We start from the raw sequence: 15,046 nt of genomic DNA, 5'->3' as shown, positions 1-15,046 counted from the left end.
GGCATGGGGAATCAAACCTGATTCTCCCAGATTAGAGTCCACGCACTTAACCACTACACCAAACTGGCTCTCACACCAAACTGGCTATACAAAACCCAGAGGCCCCCTACTGTTTTAAATTACATCAGCTGGTCTCAGAAAAAAAATTAAAATATATACGCCTTTTTAATAGTTGAAATCATTTTTTATATTGTGTTTTTATTGGAGGCCCCAGCAGATTGCGAGGCCCTAAACCATAGCTTATTTAGCTTATATCCGGCACTGGCTAGCTCACAACCACTCAGCTTAGAGGGAACACTGCACAAGGCCCCACAGCTTAGAGGGAACAAACTCAACAGAAGCTGCGGACCGACGAGCAAGAAAGAGCCCGCCGCAAAGCAATCCACGTCCCAGCTGCAAAGGAAACCCCGGACAAGCCCCGCCTCTCAGGGGGGCGGGACCGACGCCAACATTCTCCAACGACGGATAAACCCCGCCCCTCCCCGGACACGTGCTTCGTTCCGCAGCCTCTCTCTTTTTTTTTTTAAACCCGCGTCACGTGATGTTTATGGCCACGTCCGCTCCGGAAAGCCGGGAGATTGTTTGCGTGCTGGCGACAGCGGGCACGGGGAGGCGGAAGTGACGTCTGACTAAGAGGAGAAGGGGTGGGGAAGGAGAGGGCGATGACTCCGAGGTGATATAAAGGGGTGGGGAGGGTGGCCTTCCGAGCCGGAAGGGGGGGGGGGGAGGAGAGAGAGAGGGGAACTTTTCCCCAGTCGGCTGGGCACGCGGGAGACGGAGAGGGGGAGCAGCCGCGCGTCGCCTCCGCCTGCCGCCCGGGCCGGGTGAAGGACCCGCCGAGCCCAGGATGGATTTCAGCGAGATCCTGATGGTGGCGTCGGAAAAGCAGGGGCTCAGCGCGGTGCCGGTGAGAGCGGAGGAGGAGGAGGGAAAAGGGAGAAGGTGGTGTGTGTGTGTGTCAATGGAGAGAGTAGCTGGAGAGATGGGGGGGAGCGGACGCCGCCTGGCCAGCTGGCTCCAACCCCACCGCCTCGTCCCCCTCCAGGTGGAAGGAGAGAATCTCCCCACCATTGCAAACAACAACGCCGCCGCCTCCTCCTGATGCAGTCGCCCGGAATCAGGGCCAGCGGTGTGGCCAGCGGTGTTCCCCCTAAGCTGAGTTCGTGTGCGCTAGCTCACCGTTTTTTCCAGCCTCCGGCTCACACATTTTTATCCTCGCTCAGGAAGGGAGGGGCTCCAGCGCAAGCTGATTCGTGCAGAACCCCAAATCGCGTAAACTTAAGTTGACGCCAAAACATATTCGGAAGTCTGATGAGTAATGTATTGTAATTCTTTGAGCATGTTATAACGGTTGTACATAGTAAAGGTTCCCTTGCTCGAAAGCCAGTCGAGTCCGACTCTAGGGTTGCGGTGCTCATCTCCGTTTCCAAGCCGAAGAGCCAGCGCTGTCCGAAGACGTTTCCGTTGAGCTAAGACGAAAATGTGTGAGCCAGAGGCTAAAAGGCTGTGAGCTAGCTCACACTAACTCAGCTTAGAGGGAACACTGCCAGTAGCTCACAAAGTAGAATTTTTGCTCACAAGACTCCACAGCTTAGAGGGGACGTTGGTGGCCAGTCTTAAGGTTACGCGGCCCGCTTGGCAACCCAGGCAGGCGAAGGACTGTTTAATAATGCTCTGTCTGTCTGTCTGTCTCTCTCTCTCTCTCTCTTTATTTAGAGATCAGATCGCGTCCTCCTTTAAGGCCCAACCTTGCATTTAGCATTTGCTCAGTGGTTTTACCGAACCCAGGGGCGGATTAAGGCTCACCGGTGCCCTCAGCACTGACCCATCTTGGTGCCCCCCCTCCTTTCCACACTGACCCCAGTCCATGTTAGTTGTTGGCCTCTCTGACCAGATGGACAATGCAGGTCGCAGCAACACAAAAGTGTGTTCCTATGATAACACAATAGACTGGACAAACAAAGCCAAGCTTGGGTTACATAAAGTTCTTTTCACCCTTTTCCCAATTTCGTGGTGCCCCCTTTGGCCCTGGCGCCCTAAGCACGTGCTTAGTCTGCTTCATGGTTAATGGTTAATCCGCCCCTGACTGAACCCACCCTGGAACAGAAAAAGATGCGGTTCAAAACCACATTTGACTACATTGGGGCCAACGCCGTACTTACTGCATAATAACCCCCCCAATGGCTATAAAACGGCCGTACATCTATGCAGATAGTGGGAAGGTAACAGCATTCCGTGGGCCTTGGTGTTTAGTCATGCTGGCCACATGACCATGGACTAGAGTTGGACTCGACTGGCTTTCGAGCAAAGGAACCTTTACCTTTACTTACCTTAAAACCAAGAGATCGAACGAAGTGAAAGTGGCATGCAGTCTGGACACTGCCATAAAATGCAAAATTAAGTGAAAGCGGCATGCAATGTAGACGGGAATTTCTGTTCCAGTGTGGGTTCGGTGCAACAGCGGAGCAAATGCTAGATGCAGGTTGGGCCTTACTCTCCATTTCGGTTTCCTTGGCCGGGGAGGGAACGGCCATAAAAGCCAGTTAGGACTACCACCCAGGCTCATCACCTGCTTGCCACAAACACGTGTCCAAAAATGCCTCCTCTTTCCGATTGATAAATAAATCCCTTCGCAAAACACGACTTTGGGCTGCAGTCACACATAGTAAATAATCCACGTTCAGTGCGCTTTCCAACTGGGGTTTTTACTGTGCGAACTGGCACGATCCAGTTGGAAAGTGCATTGTAAGTGGATTATGTTCTGTGTGTGGCCACAGCCTGAGAGGACTTACTGTGGCTATATTTGTTACAGGTTTTTTTTTTTTTTTTGCACGTTCTTGTTCCCCCCCCCCCTTCATTTTCTCTTGCAATTTCAAGTTCTTCACAAAATGATCTCCTAACTGAAACATTTTAACCTTTTCTTGGTTCAGATGTCAGTCAGTTCAATAAGCAGGAAAGTTACAGTGGCAAAAGAGGTAACAGGAGCCAGGCACAGAAGGAGAAAAGTTGCGATACTTGACTAACTCTAGTAACCACTTATTTTTCTCTGGTTTAGTTTTGGCTTTCTGTTAGCATGTAGCCACTTAGTGAAGGTTTTAGAGGTTTTTTGTTTTTTTTAACTGAAACTTATATTGAGATTGTGCTAAAGTGGAATATGCAGTTAAGGACAGTGGGTGGGTGAGTTCAAGGAGCTACTTACTTGGCTCCGCAACCAGGGTTGGGTTTTGATGTGGGGATTATAATTGTTATGCTAGAGAAATTCAGGGCTTTTTTGGTGTGGTTCTGAAAACGTTGTAAGCCAAATGGGCTGTTGGCCTGGTGTGTTAGTCCCAATCAAAAACACAACCAGTGAGGCTTCTGAAGTGAGCAGGAAGCTTTATTTTAACAAAGGGAATGTCCAAGCCTCAAAAGCCTGAATCCCAAAATTTAAGTGAAATTACAAGCTTTTTTAAAATAATTGTGCACAAATGGCTTTTGGACATGTGCAGGTGCCCATGTCTTCGTTGAACTCTACACTTTCCTTAGTCTGCTTTCAATCAATACTTGACCATACAGATAACCCCCTAGACTCTCCTACCACTTTAATTGACGAGCGAAGATAGACTGTTCTCTGTGACCATTAGGTAACCTTTCTAAATTGTGGTGCCTGATGTGGAGCTCATTATTTTAAAAACCATACAAAACAGTTCTCTTTTACTATTCTACAAACAAGTAGTGGAATTATCCTATTGAGCTGTTATTTCTTATTTATAACTAGAAACCCAAAATGGAGTTCCTTTGGTCCTTGTACCACAATGTGCAACAGAACTGTTTAACTGTCGGTTTTAACTTATTGCTATGTATGTTTATCTGCCAAGGGGCGAGACAAGGTGTACATTGCTTTTTCATCATAAACATGTATGAATAGTGTAGAACAAAGAAGCAAAGACAACTCATAAGCAAGGATCTTTTCCAACTTTATTATATACATCTGCACATTACACTTAAGACATAATTGTGAAATTCACTGGCAGGTTCTGATCAAGTTGTGAGGGTTTTTTGTTAGATTTACCTGAGCTCGACTTATGGAGTTGTGGTTGTGTTTCAAGAAATGGCATACAAAACAGGAGAGATGAACACATAGATTTGCTGTGGCGATTGATGGCTGTGTTGAAGAGAGTGTATGAAATGAGAATGCTTTATAGTAATCAGTGGGTCTTCTAAGTGGACTAATTTCAAGATCATAGTGGCCGACAGATCATTGTGTTAAACTGACTGTAGTAAAAGGACAGGAGTTTACTAAGTATAGGGTGGCCAAACCCCCGGTTTGGGAGGGGTCCCCTGCATTTTGGGGGCTTCTACTCACCCCCAAGCCCCAACACCTTCCGCCACCCCTCTCCCTTCTCTCTTGAAAGAGAGGAGGGAGAGTGGTACTGGAGGAAGCGGGCGCCCCAGGTGGGTGGGTGGGGGACGTTCCCAACGTGATGTCATCACGTCGGGGATGCCCCGACCCCTCCAGGAACGCCCCCCAAAGTCCCCCGCTGGGGGGGAAGATAGGACTTGGCAACCCTAGATCTCAAGACACTCTCATGCTGTTGTGCCTCTTTCCCCAACCCTTTGTATTAACTCTCTAGTCGCATCATTAGCTGTAAAGAAACCCGAATACATATGCCTACATTTCTAAACGTTTGTCCTACATTTCTAAACATTTGTCCTTCACTTTCCTTTCTCTATTCCCTCACACTCTATCACACTTGCCAACCTCCTCCTTCCCCTCTTTTTCATATCTGCACTGTTGAAAGTCAAGGGTAAGCTCTTTAGGATGTGGAATCAGCTATTTATATAACTCAGTGAAGTACCATATCCATTAAAAGGGTAAAGGTTCCCTTGCTCGAAAGCCAGTCGAATCTGACTTTAGGGTTGCGATGCTCATCTCCGTTTCAAAGCCGAAGAGCCAGCGCTGTCCGAAGACGTTTCCGTGGTCATGTGGCCGACTTGACTAAACACCAAGGCGCATGGAACGCTGTTACCTTCCCACCGAAGTGGTACCTATTTATCTACTTGCAATTTCTTGCTTTCGAACTGCTAGGTTGGCAGGAGCTGGAACTAGAGACGGGAGCTCACTCCATCATGCGGCACCCGGGTCTTGAACTGCTGAACTACTGACCTTCCACAGCCTGCAGTTCAGCGTCTTAACCACTTGAGCCACCGCAGCTCCTTACCAGGATATAAGCCACTGTTTTAGTAATTCGTTTTTTTTCGGTTCTGTATTATTACACATCACCATATCCATTAATGATGTGTAATAATACAGAACCGAAAAAAATGAATTACTGAAACAGTGGCTTATATCCTACCACTTCACTCAGCAAAGTTTGAAACCTCCTCCTGGCCCGAGGAGCCTTCCTACAGAAGAGCCGTTTCTGTAGAGGAAGGCTTTATACTTTTCAGAACAAAGTGGTAGGATACAAGCCAGTGTCAAGAGGTGTACAACACACTGGATTTTTAAAGCTTGATTTCTGCAGAACTATAATGTTTGAAAATGTTCTTGAATGTCTAGGGTTGAATCCTGTAAATCACAGAATCCAAACTATCTAACTCAGTATCTACATTTCAGAACTGTATTTTAGTAATGTAGAGGTTTCTAGGAAATAAATATAAGAGGAGCCCACGAGTTCTTATATTGTGAGAAAGGGAGAAAAGTATCTCTTTCCTTCCCTACCTGCTCTATCCCATGCATAAACTTATAAACCTCGATCATGTCACCCCTCAGTCGTCGTTTCTCCAAGCGAAAGAGCCCTAAGTGCTTTAACCTTTCCTCATAGGGAAAGTGTTCCAACCCTTTTATCATTCGAGTTGCCCTTTTCTGCACTTTTTCCAAAGCTATAATATCCTTTTTAAGGTGTGGTGACCAGAACTGCACACAGTATTCCAAATGAGGTTGCACCATTGATTTATAGAGGGGCATTATGATATTGGCTGATCTGTTTTCAGTACCCTTCCTAATAATCCCCAGCATAGCATTGGCCTTTTTTATTGCAGTCACACACTGTCTCGACATTTTCAGTGAGTTATTTGCTACGACTCCAAGATCTCTCTCTTGGTCAGTCTCTGCCAGTTCAGACCCCATCAGTGTGTATTTATATTTAGGATTTTTGGCTCCAGTGTGCATCGGTTCTGCCTACCTGGTGTGGATATATGGATTCGTAGGATATGCCATGTGGTCCTGATGGATAAAATGACAGCATATAGGAAGATATGTCAGGGTAAAATAAACTCTCAGGCAAGGCTAGTTCAGACACCTGGCTTCCATCCATCAAGTACTGGAATAGATATAAATCCAAAAAGTAAGCCAAGGAAGAAATCTTAAGTTATATCTAAGTGAGGACTCTAGCACATGTAAATATAGTGCTAATTAAGGTTTTCTTTAGAAGCAGCAGTTTTGATGGTAGACGTTGCTTTTAGTTGAGTGTGATTGACTTTTTATTATATTTGATCATATTTTTCTGCTTTGTGTTAAAAGGTAAAGGTTCCCTTGCTCGAAAGCCAGTCGAGTCCGACTCTAGGGTTGCGGTGCTCATCTCCGTTTCAAAGCCGAAGAGCCAGCGCTGTCCGAAGACGTTTCCGTGGTCATGTGGCCGGCATGACTAAACACCAAGGCGCACGGAACGCTGTTACCTTTCCCACCGAAGTGGTCCCTATTTATCTACTTGCAATTTCTTGCTTTCGAACTGCTAGGTTGGCAGGAGCTGGAACTAGAGACGGGAGCTCACTCCGTCATGCGGCACCCGGGTCTCGAACTGCTGAACTACTGACCTTCCACAGCCTGCAGTTCAGCGTCTTAACCACTGGAGCCACCGCAGCTCCTGCTTTGTGTTAATGAGATGTAAATATGAATGTGTGATACATTATGATATGCCACGTGAGAATGTGATATGAGTCTGTGATAAGAATTATTTTTGCGAACAAAAAAGAGAGTGTGACTTCTTACTAATTTATGTGAAGCTGTCTGATGAGAAGTAAAAAAAAAGGTTGCATCATGTCCCGCTAAAATTATAGACCTATTAGTTCATCTCCCTAAAGAAAACCACACTAAGAAATAATTAGCTGTTTTGAAGAATGAAGCAACTAGTAAGCTTGTAATACCTTCTCTGATCATTCAGCTGTAACTACAGGTGCCTCTGTCTGACCCAAGTATGCTTGGGTGCGTTGGCTATATTTAAAAGCTAATCCATGTACAAGTACGCACAGGCTTGCCTCCTTGAAACTGGCCATTTTCATCATGACTGTTGTTCAGTCAAGGCTGAGTGATTTTTTTCAGTATTAAGTTTAGTAATATGAAAGAGCTGAAAACCGGTACTCTTTAGAGTCTTTGTTTGAATGGTTTTTTTTTTTGGTTTTTTGTTTTTTGTTTTTATCTGCTCTTTCTAAGAGTGGGAATAAATGCCAACCTTGAAACCAATAAAGTTGTAAGGCTGATTTTTGCCGGTATTTTAAAGGTTGTGGTATGTAATCCTGTTTTAAAATGAGGTGTTAAAGGCTTTTGTATTTTTATACCATGTTTATCACTTGAAGGCCCTATACTTTGTGATACAGCAATGCCAGCCTGCACATTTTTGTAGCGTTCAGCCACAGAATGGCCATCTGGCGCTGTTCAGAAAGAGATAATCACAGTTTACAGCTGTAAAATACACACTTAAGTTAGCTTGATCTGTGCGCTTTTTTGTTAAGGGGCAAACTTTTGGAGAGCACTTTGAAGGCTGATTGGTGCTGTTGCTTTATCACATCTCCCTTATAAATAAAAGCCGAATGGTGGTGGCACTTCTCTAGAACATTCCACACGCTCCAAAATCAGTTCGCTCTCTGATCTGTCATTCAGAGGGTCTCCTTATCCACTGGCTGCTTTGCCTGAGTCCTGCCTCCAACATTCTAAACATTTTGCTGTTCCTCTCCCCCCCATAGCCAGTCAGGACACAGAGGTTATTTGCATATGCAGCCCCATTGGCCTCTGCCTCGGAACACAGAGGTCGTTTGAATATGCGACTTGATTGGCTTTTGCCTCTAACATTCTAAACAGTTTTGCTGTTCTGAGGTAAAATGTGTCCAATCTCCAGCACTCAGAATTACAACTGCTTTCCAGATGGCAGAGATCAGTTCCCCTGGAGAAAATGGGGGGCTCTGTATCGGAAAGCTGAAAAGTGAGGGGGAAATAAAGGTAGGTTGATGATTGGCTGGGAAGGAGATAGGATTGCCAACTCCAGGTGGGAAATTCCTGGAGATGTGAGGGATGGAGACGGGAAAGGGTGAGGTTTCAGGAGGCGTGGGGCCTTGGACAGGTACAGAGCCATAGACTCCACCCTCCAAACCAACTATTCCCTTCTGGGGAACCATCGCCAATCTCCAGGTGAGGGCTGGAGATCACTCAAAACGGTGGACTCAATGTCATTATGCCCTGCTGAGGTCACCACAGCAAATTGACACTAAGTGTCCAAGGCTGGGGCATTCGCCCAGAGCCTCTTTCTAGAGGCCATTGTATTTATTTCCACAACGGGCCTTTTTCCTAGTAGGGGATATAATGGTCATGGTTACCTGGTCTGTTCATTCAGTGTAGCTGCTTGTAATTTAATAACACAACTGCTGTAGGGTTAATACAGGCTGTATGTTTTATAAAGGCTAAATTCATAGCCTTTGTTCTGTTGTTTCTCATCTCATGGCACAGGAATTCCAGTCGAAGCAAAGTTTAGCAAGCATGCAATGATGCATAGCATAAAGTAGCTTGTAATTTATTTGGAGTGTACATGTCAGTTAAAGATTTAATTGTAATGATTTTTTTTAGCTGTATAGGAAAAAGCACGTCAGGACAGCTGTCCCTGCATAAACATTGATATGGATGCTGTAGAGTAAAATAGAATAACGTGGTTTGCACCCATATTTTAAATAAAGAATAATATTGTTTGAACTTACCTGCTATGTTCAGCATGTGCAAACAGGTGTGTACTCTGGTCCTCTACATACTTGGTATTAAATCCCCCTGGGACTTCAAGGTAGTGTAGTATAGTGGTTAGAGTGTCAGACTAGGGTCTGGGAGACTCAGGTTCGAATCCCCACACTGCCGTGGAAGCTTGCTGACTGACTTTGGGCCACACCTGCACTTTTAGCCTAACCTGCTGGACAGAGTTGTTGAGTGGATAAGACAGAGGAGAGGGCAGAGGTGGAACGCGGGGGAACACAGTTCCCCCAAGTGAGGTGCAGGGGGGCGGGGCACATGACGAAGCCCTGCCCCCTGCTTCCGGCCGCCCTGCTTCCAGCCCTCATTCAGCCAGGAGGAGGCAGGAGAAGAGGGAGGGTAAGTTGCTTCCTCCCCGCCTCTCCCCACCCCTGCCTGCCTGGGGCCAGGGAGGGCCTTGGCGGGGCTTCCTCGCACTCCCGCTGGCCTTGCAGGTCCACCGCTGGGCCCCTGATGTCAGGGGGTGTGGCATATGCTAATGAGTTATGCTAATGAGTTCCCCTAGCTCTTTTTCTACAAAATGACCCCTGGGAGAGGGGAACAATGTAAGCCACACAGGGGCCCTACTGGGGAGCCGGGCAGAGTATAATTGAAGTAAATATTTAAATAAGCATTTAGACTTTAAACACTATTAATATCATAATAAAATTATCTAGGCAATAATATTTTGTCAGTTATTACCAGTTGTTTGCAGGTTTGGTGTAGTGGTTAAATGCGTGGCCTCTAATCTGGGTGAACCGGGTTTGATTCCCCACTCCTCCACTTGCGCCTGCTGGATGACCTTGGACAAGCCACAGTTCCTATAAGAGCTGTCCTTGAAAAAGAGCAGTTTCTGTCAGAGCTCTCTCAGCCCCACCTACCTCACAGGGTGTCTGTTGTGGGGAGGGGAAGGGAAAGGCGTTTGTAAGCCGCTCTGAGACACCTTTGGGTAGGGAAGGGTGGGGTATAAATCCAATCTCTAATTCTTTTGCCTCACAGGGTGTCTGTTGTGGGGAGGGGAAGGGAAAGGAGTTTGTAAGCCGCTCTGAGACTCCTTTGGGTTGTGAAGGGCCGGGTAGAAATCCAATCTCCTCTTCTTCTTCTTAGTGGTAAATTTATGCCCTTTGGGTGAGTGGGGGAGGTGTCTCATTGTTGTGAAGGAACCATTTGGATGCCTGTAAAGCTTGAGATCTTCTAATCTTCCTCCAGCAGTTATACAAACAGAAGCTATCAAGATCACACATTTTGTATCTCGGGTATCTAAAACCATGCACTTCTCTTGGTTCTTCTCCTTTCCGTTTTCTCTTCCATATAGCTCAGTGATATTTCGGACATCAAAGAAGCTGTGACAGAGGAGAGAAAAGTAATTTGTGCTTTTGGGTATTGTCGAAGTGAGACAAGATAATGTGCTTTGACGTCCTCCCCAGTCTGGCAATACCTAGACGTTTTAGGAGAGGAAATGAGTCACTTTCAGTATAACCCAAGCATACTTGTCATGGCTTATTTGAGCCATCGTTTTGACTTTTTGTTGTTGTTTAGTAACTTGTTCTTTTGGTAAGCTTCCCAGTAAACTGTTAGACAAATCTAGTCCATTGTTAGCTGGCTGAGGTAAAAATCCAGTAACCTCTCCTTTTAGTTGTTGAGCATGAGATTGATTACATGGATAACTAGTTTCTTATAGTCAAGCCAATTTCCTGTATTAATTCCCCATGTTTTATGATGTGTCTGACCTTTTGCCCACCCCTTGCCCCAAATTAACCTTATAACCTTTAGGCTTCCAGGACATGATCACCCAATGGAGACATGAGTATCTTATCTAAAGTTTACGTCCTTCAAATTGTTCTGCGAACAAAAGTCAGGAATAGGCAGGGCTCTTTTTGTAGAAAAAGCCCAGCAGGAACTCATTAGCATATTAGGCCACACCCCTGACAGCACCGCTCATTAGCACATTTGGCCACACCCCCATGTTACCAGAAGTGTGGTCATCCAGCCACACCCACCTTTCCCTTCTTATTCTGTTTACCTTGTTTGTTGTCAAAACCCAGGGCTTTTTTTTTTGTAGCAGGAACTCCTTCGCATGTTAGGCCACACACCCCTAATGTAGCCAATCCTAATGAGTTTCTGCTATTGGGAGTGGCCTATTATGCTAATGAGTTCCTGATGGGCGTGGCCAACTCAGGAACCAGCCGGAACTCCGTTCCTGTGCGTTCCTGCCCAAAAATAGCCCTGGGAATAGGTGTGTCAGCTCCAGAATTAAGGCTCCTCCAAGTTATCAGAGCCAGACTGCCTTGTTTACATTCTTCTATACAAGATGGACTCTCTGTCAGTTAAAACATGCCAGCTTGCTGGTTCCTTCAGTGTGCTGGTATCAGATGGAATCATTCTTAAATAAACTGCCTGCTTTCCTAGCAAAAAGGCATTGAAGTGATTTTTATTCCTCACAGATCTCAGCAAAGGGGGAATCCTCTGGCCTTCATAGAAAATCATTTCCCCGAACATATACTTCCCAGTGTTACTCCTCAATCTGTGCACATGGGCTCATAGCGGTTTATTTATTTATTTTATTTATTAAACTTCTAACCCGCCCTCCCGCCGAAGCGGCTCAGGGCAGCTTACATAAAGAATTTCTCTGACAGAATGTACAAGCACCTTGCCCCAGGAACATTCTGTCAGAGAAATTCTTGCAATTAAGTCATGATACATAGGTGAATATTATGGATTTTTGATACCTACTAGTTGAAAAGACAGACCAAGAGTCACTGTTTTCATTCACTCTCGGAAGAAGAATAGTATCGAAACGATAGAGCATTCCGGAGACCATCGTCAACACATCATTTTCTATTGTCTTGTATATTTATATAATTTTCTGCACACATTTTTGTACAATTTTGTGATTATTATTGAAATATTATCTAGCGCAGTTACCTCACAGTTTCTTTCTTCTTTTTGTGGCTTTAATAAGGCTGGCATTAGTTTTGAAACATTTGTTAGGTTTCATATTTACTGGAAACTTCCTTTCTCCCGCAGAAAAGATACAGCTTGGCAGTCGGCCCTCCCAAAAAGGATCCGAGAGTGAAAGGTGTCCACTCAGCATCAGTGAAAGCATTCCTCAAACGGCAAGAGGCGGAACGTAGGAAAAAAGGTATATTTTACAATTAGCTGTTTTCCACCTTGAAGGGTGTTATCTTTTGGAATAACTTTTCCACTTGTTTCCCCTACCAGCTTTATGAAATAATATTGTTGTCTTCGGTTTGATTGGGGAAGTTCGCAAAAAGGCCACGCTAGCAAGAGTAAAGAGTGAGATCTGGCTACCAGTATTTATGGGGATCTTTCCCTTTAACCCTTTTATTTCTTTTGGAGCCAAGAACCAGGCCAATATTAAAAGGAAATGAGTTTATTGTAAAAAAAAACCCAGAATTTAAATATATACACACAGATTAAAGAGCATACACACAAGACATTGGAAGGAAAAGGAAGTAGCGGATAAATAGAAGAAGATGGGAAGTTTTGGGGTGATCAGTGTGCCATGCACAAAGACCTGATATGTATTGGGGGTGAAAAGCTTCTCTGGGTGCCCAAGCTTAAATCACACTGGGCATGTGAAATGTATCCTGGGGGTATGTTAAATTATGGTGGTTAGTTTAACAATGGATTGATAGGATTCCCATTGTGGAACATTAGTGTGATCCGGCATTTCCCTGGTACCAGACAAAAGGAGTTGATATTTCTTAATATGTGGCAGGATGACCCTGAATGGGTGACCATTCACTAGACACTGGCTCCGGTCACACGGGCAGGAAACTGCAGGGGGGGGAAGCGTGGCTGTTTGCCCCGGGGCAAACTAACGTGTGGTTAAGCGATCAGATCTTCTGTGGAGGTTCCGTGGGTAGGGAGAGGTGCTGATCACAAGACACGCCTGCGCACAACGAAGAAGCGCGCAGTGTGGCAAACTGGTTTTTTTTTTGTGTGTACATGACGAATGCGCATGCTCCTTTTTCGCAAGGGGACATGGGTGGGCGCCGGATGCCACCGGAAACGCGATCAGACGCCCGCCCTTGCCCCACGGTTTCCGGAAACTAGTACCTCCGAGGTACTAGTTTTTTGCTGCGTGTTTTCGGCAAGAAGCCTTGGTTGTACCACGGAAGCGCTACACTTCCCAGATGTGCCGGTGAGATCGCGCCCGGAAAATCCGCCTGTCTTCTATCTCTCTTGTGTGGCTAATGTTCCGTGTGACTGCAGCCACTGAAGAGTTAATGTTTACCTTGATGGGTCTGGTATATAGGTATACAGAATGCAGATATTTTAGACAGGAATGAGACGATTATCCAGAAGGTATTTCCTGACATACAGGTGTGACAGGATTTGGGGCAGGAAACATGCAACATGCTCCATTCGGGACAGACACACGTGCCATTGGCTCTTTGTCTCTGCCTGTATATTTGACAGACAAAAAAATGGCCATTTGGTCAGGAGGAGACGCCTGAGGCAAGGGGTAGAGATTTGTCCATTCTTAGTCCTTATGAAGCTGCGGTGGCTCAAGTGGTTCAGACGCTGAACTGCAGGCTGTGGAAGGTCGGTAGTTCAGCAGTTTGAGACCCGAGTGTGCCGCATGATGGAGTGAGCTCCCGTCTCTAGTTCCAGCTCCTGCCAACCTAGCAGTTCAAAAGCAAGAGATTGCAAGTAGATAAATAGGTACCACTTCGGTGGGAAGGAAACAGCATTCCGTGCGCCTTGGTGTTTAGTCATGCCGGCCGCATGACCACGGAAACGTCTTCGGACAGCGCTGGCTCTGCGGCTTGGAAACGGAGCTGAGCACCGCAACCCTAGAGTCGGATTTGACTGGCTTTCGAGCAAGGGAACCTTTACCTTTTTAGTCCTTATGGAGTGATCTGATAGGGGAGGAGTGGGGGGGGGTGCTTGCATGGAGGATGCTTGGCAGTGCAGCTAGACTGTGGACTTCACTTAGCGTGTGTTTAAGCCAAAGTGAGATTTCTCTTAGTCCCCCAGCAAAGGCCAGTGTTTAAGCCAAGCCTGGCTTCACGAGGGCACCATTTGTGAAGGTTCAGAGGTTGTTTTGGGGTGTCCCTGTCTCAGGAAAGAGCACCCCTGGTGCAGGGCAGAAGCTGCCCTGTTACACACTCATTAAGATATTGCTGTCATCGTTCTTTTTCCTTTGTAGGTGTGTTTGTGTTGACTTCCAGAATCATATTAAAGCAATGACATAATTGCTGAATGTTGATATGCCTTTTTTGGGGGGGGGAGGAGTCAGTTATTATGCATTTAAGTACACAAATGTTCCATTAAAACTGACCCGCTTTGTTGTCTTTTTAAAAACACAAACTAACTTTAAAACAATACCATATTATTAGTATTTTTAACTACTGTTTCTGTCCATCTTGCACAGAGCTACATTGGATATTTCCTGGGCTTGCCCACTGGGATTTTTAAAAACTTTCCCCTGAATAGCACACCTCTGAGCCATATCACAACCTGCTTTCGAAAGTCCCCTCAGTTTCAAAAGTGGATCGCCACGTGGCCTGCTATTCAAGAAACACAATCCCCAACTCAAACGAGTTGTGCACTTCTTTGGCTCCAAGCCCCTCGTGTTTAAAGTAGGCTGACTAAAATGTTGGTGTTCTCTTCAAGTTTAACTTCATTTAGAGCATTTTAACCCACTTTTCTCTGAGGTCAGAGGTTCATTTGCTGTTTAGAGAGTGGAGGTGTGTTTTTTTTAACTAAGAAAATGTACATTCAGAATCGCAAGGCTGGTTACGGTGTTATGCTATTCACAATTTGTATGCTTCAGACCATCAAAGATTTCTTGTCTTCTTTCAAAGGGGGTCATAGCGCCTAACAAACATAATGCCTGATTGAACCATATGAGTTTAAAAGCTAGCGCATGCTTATCTTGAATAGTAAAGGTAAAGGTTCCCTTGCTCGAAAGCCAGTCGAATCCGACTCTAGGGTTGCGGTGCTCATCTCCGTTTCAAAGCCGAAGAGCCAGCGCTGTCCGAAGACGTTTCAGTGGTCATGTGGCCGGCATGACTAAACACCAAGGTGCACGGAACGCTGTTACCTTCC

The 15,046-nt window shown here is 45.7% G+C and overlaps 1 protein-coding gene across 1 annotated transcript in view; it reads left to right on the top strand.

Moving 5' to 3' along the window:
- Window positions 1-726: 726 nt before the first annotated feature.
- Window positions 727-15,046, top strand: part of SPTY2D1 (SPT2 chromatin protein domain containing 1) — a 21,646-nt gene continuing 7,326 nt past the window's right edge. Inside the window, exons 1-2 of the mRNA XM_015412893.1 lie at window positions 727-907; window positions 11,993-12,107. Of these exons, the coding sequence (XP_015268379.1) occupies window positions 848-907; window positions 11,993-12,107 (175 nt within the window). The 5' untranslated portion in view covers window positions 727-847. The remainder of the gene's footprint in view (window positions 908-11,992; window positions 12,108-15,046) is intronic.

Source organism: Gekko japonicus, unplaced genomic scaffold (assembly GCF_001447785.1).
Source record: "Gekko japonicus isolate JY-2015 unplaced genomic scaffold, Gekko_japonicus_V1.1 scaffold1453, whole genome shotgun sequence".
In the NCBI taxonomy this organism is placed as follows: Eukaryota; Metazoa; Chordata; class Lepidosauria; order Squamata; family Gekkonidae; genus Gekko; species Gekko japonicus.
This window is presented reverse-complemented; position numbering and strand designations above follow the sequence as displayed.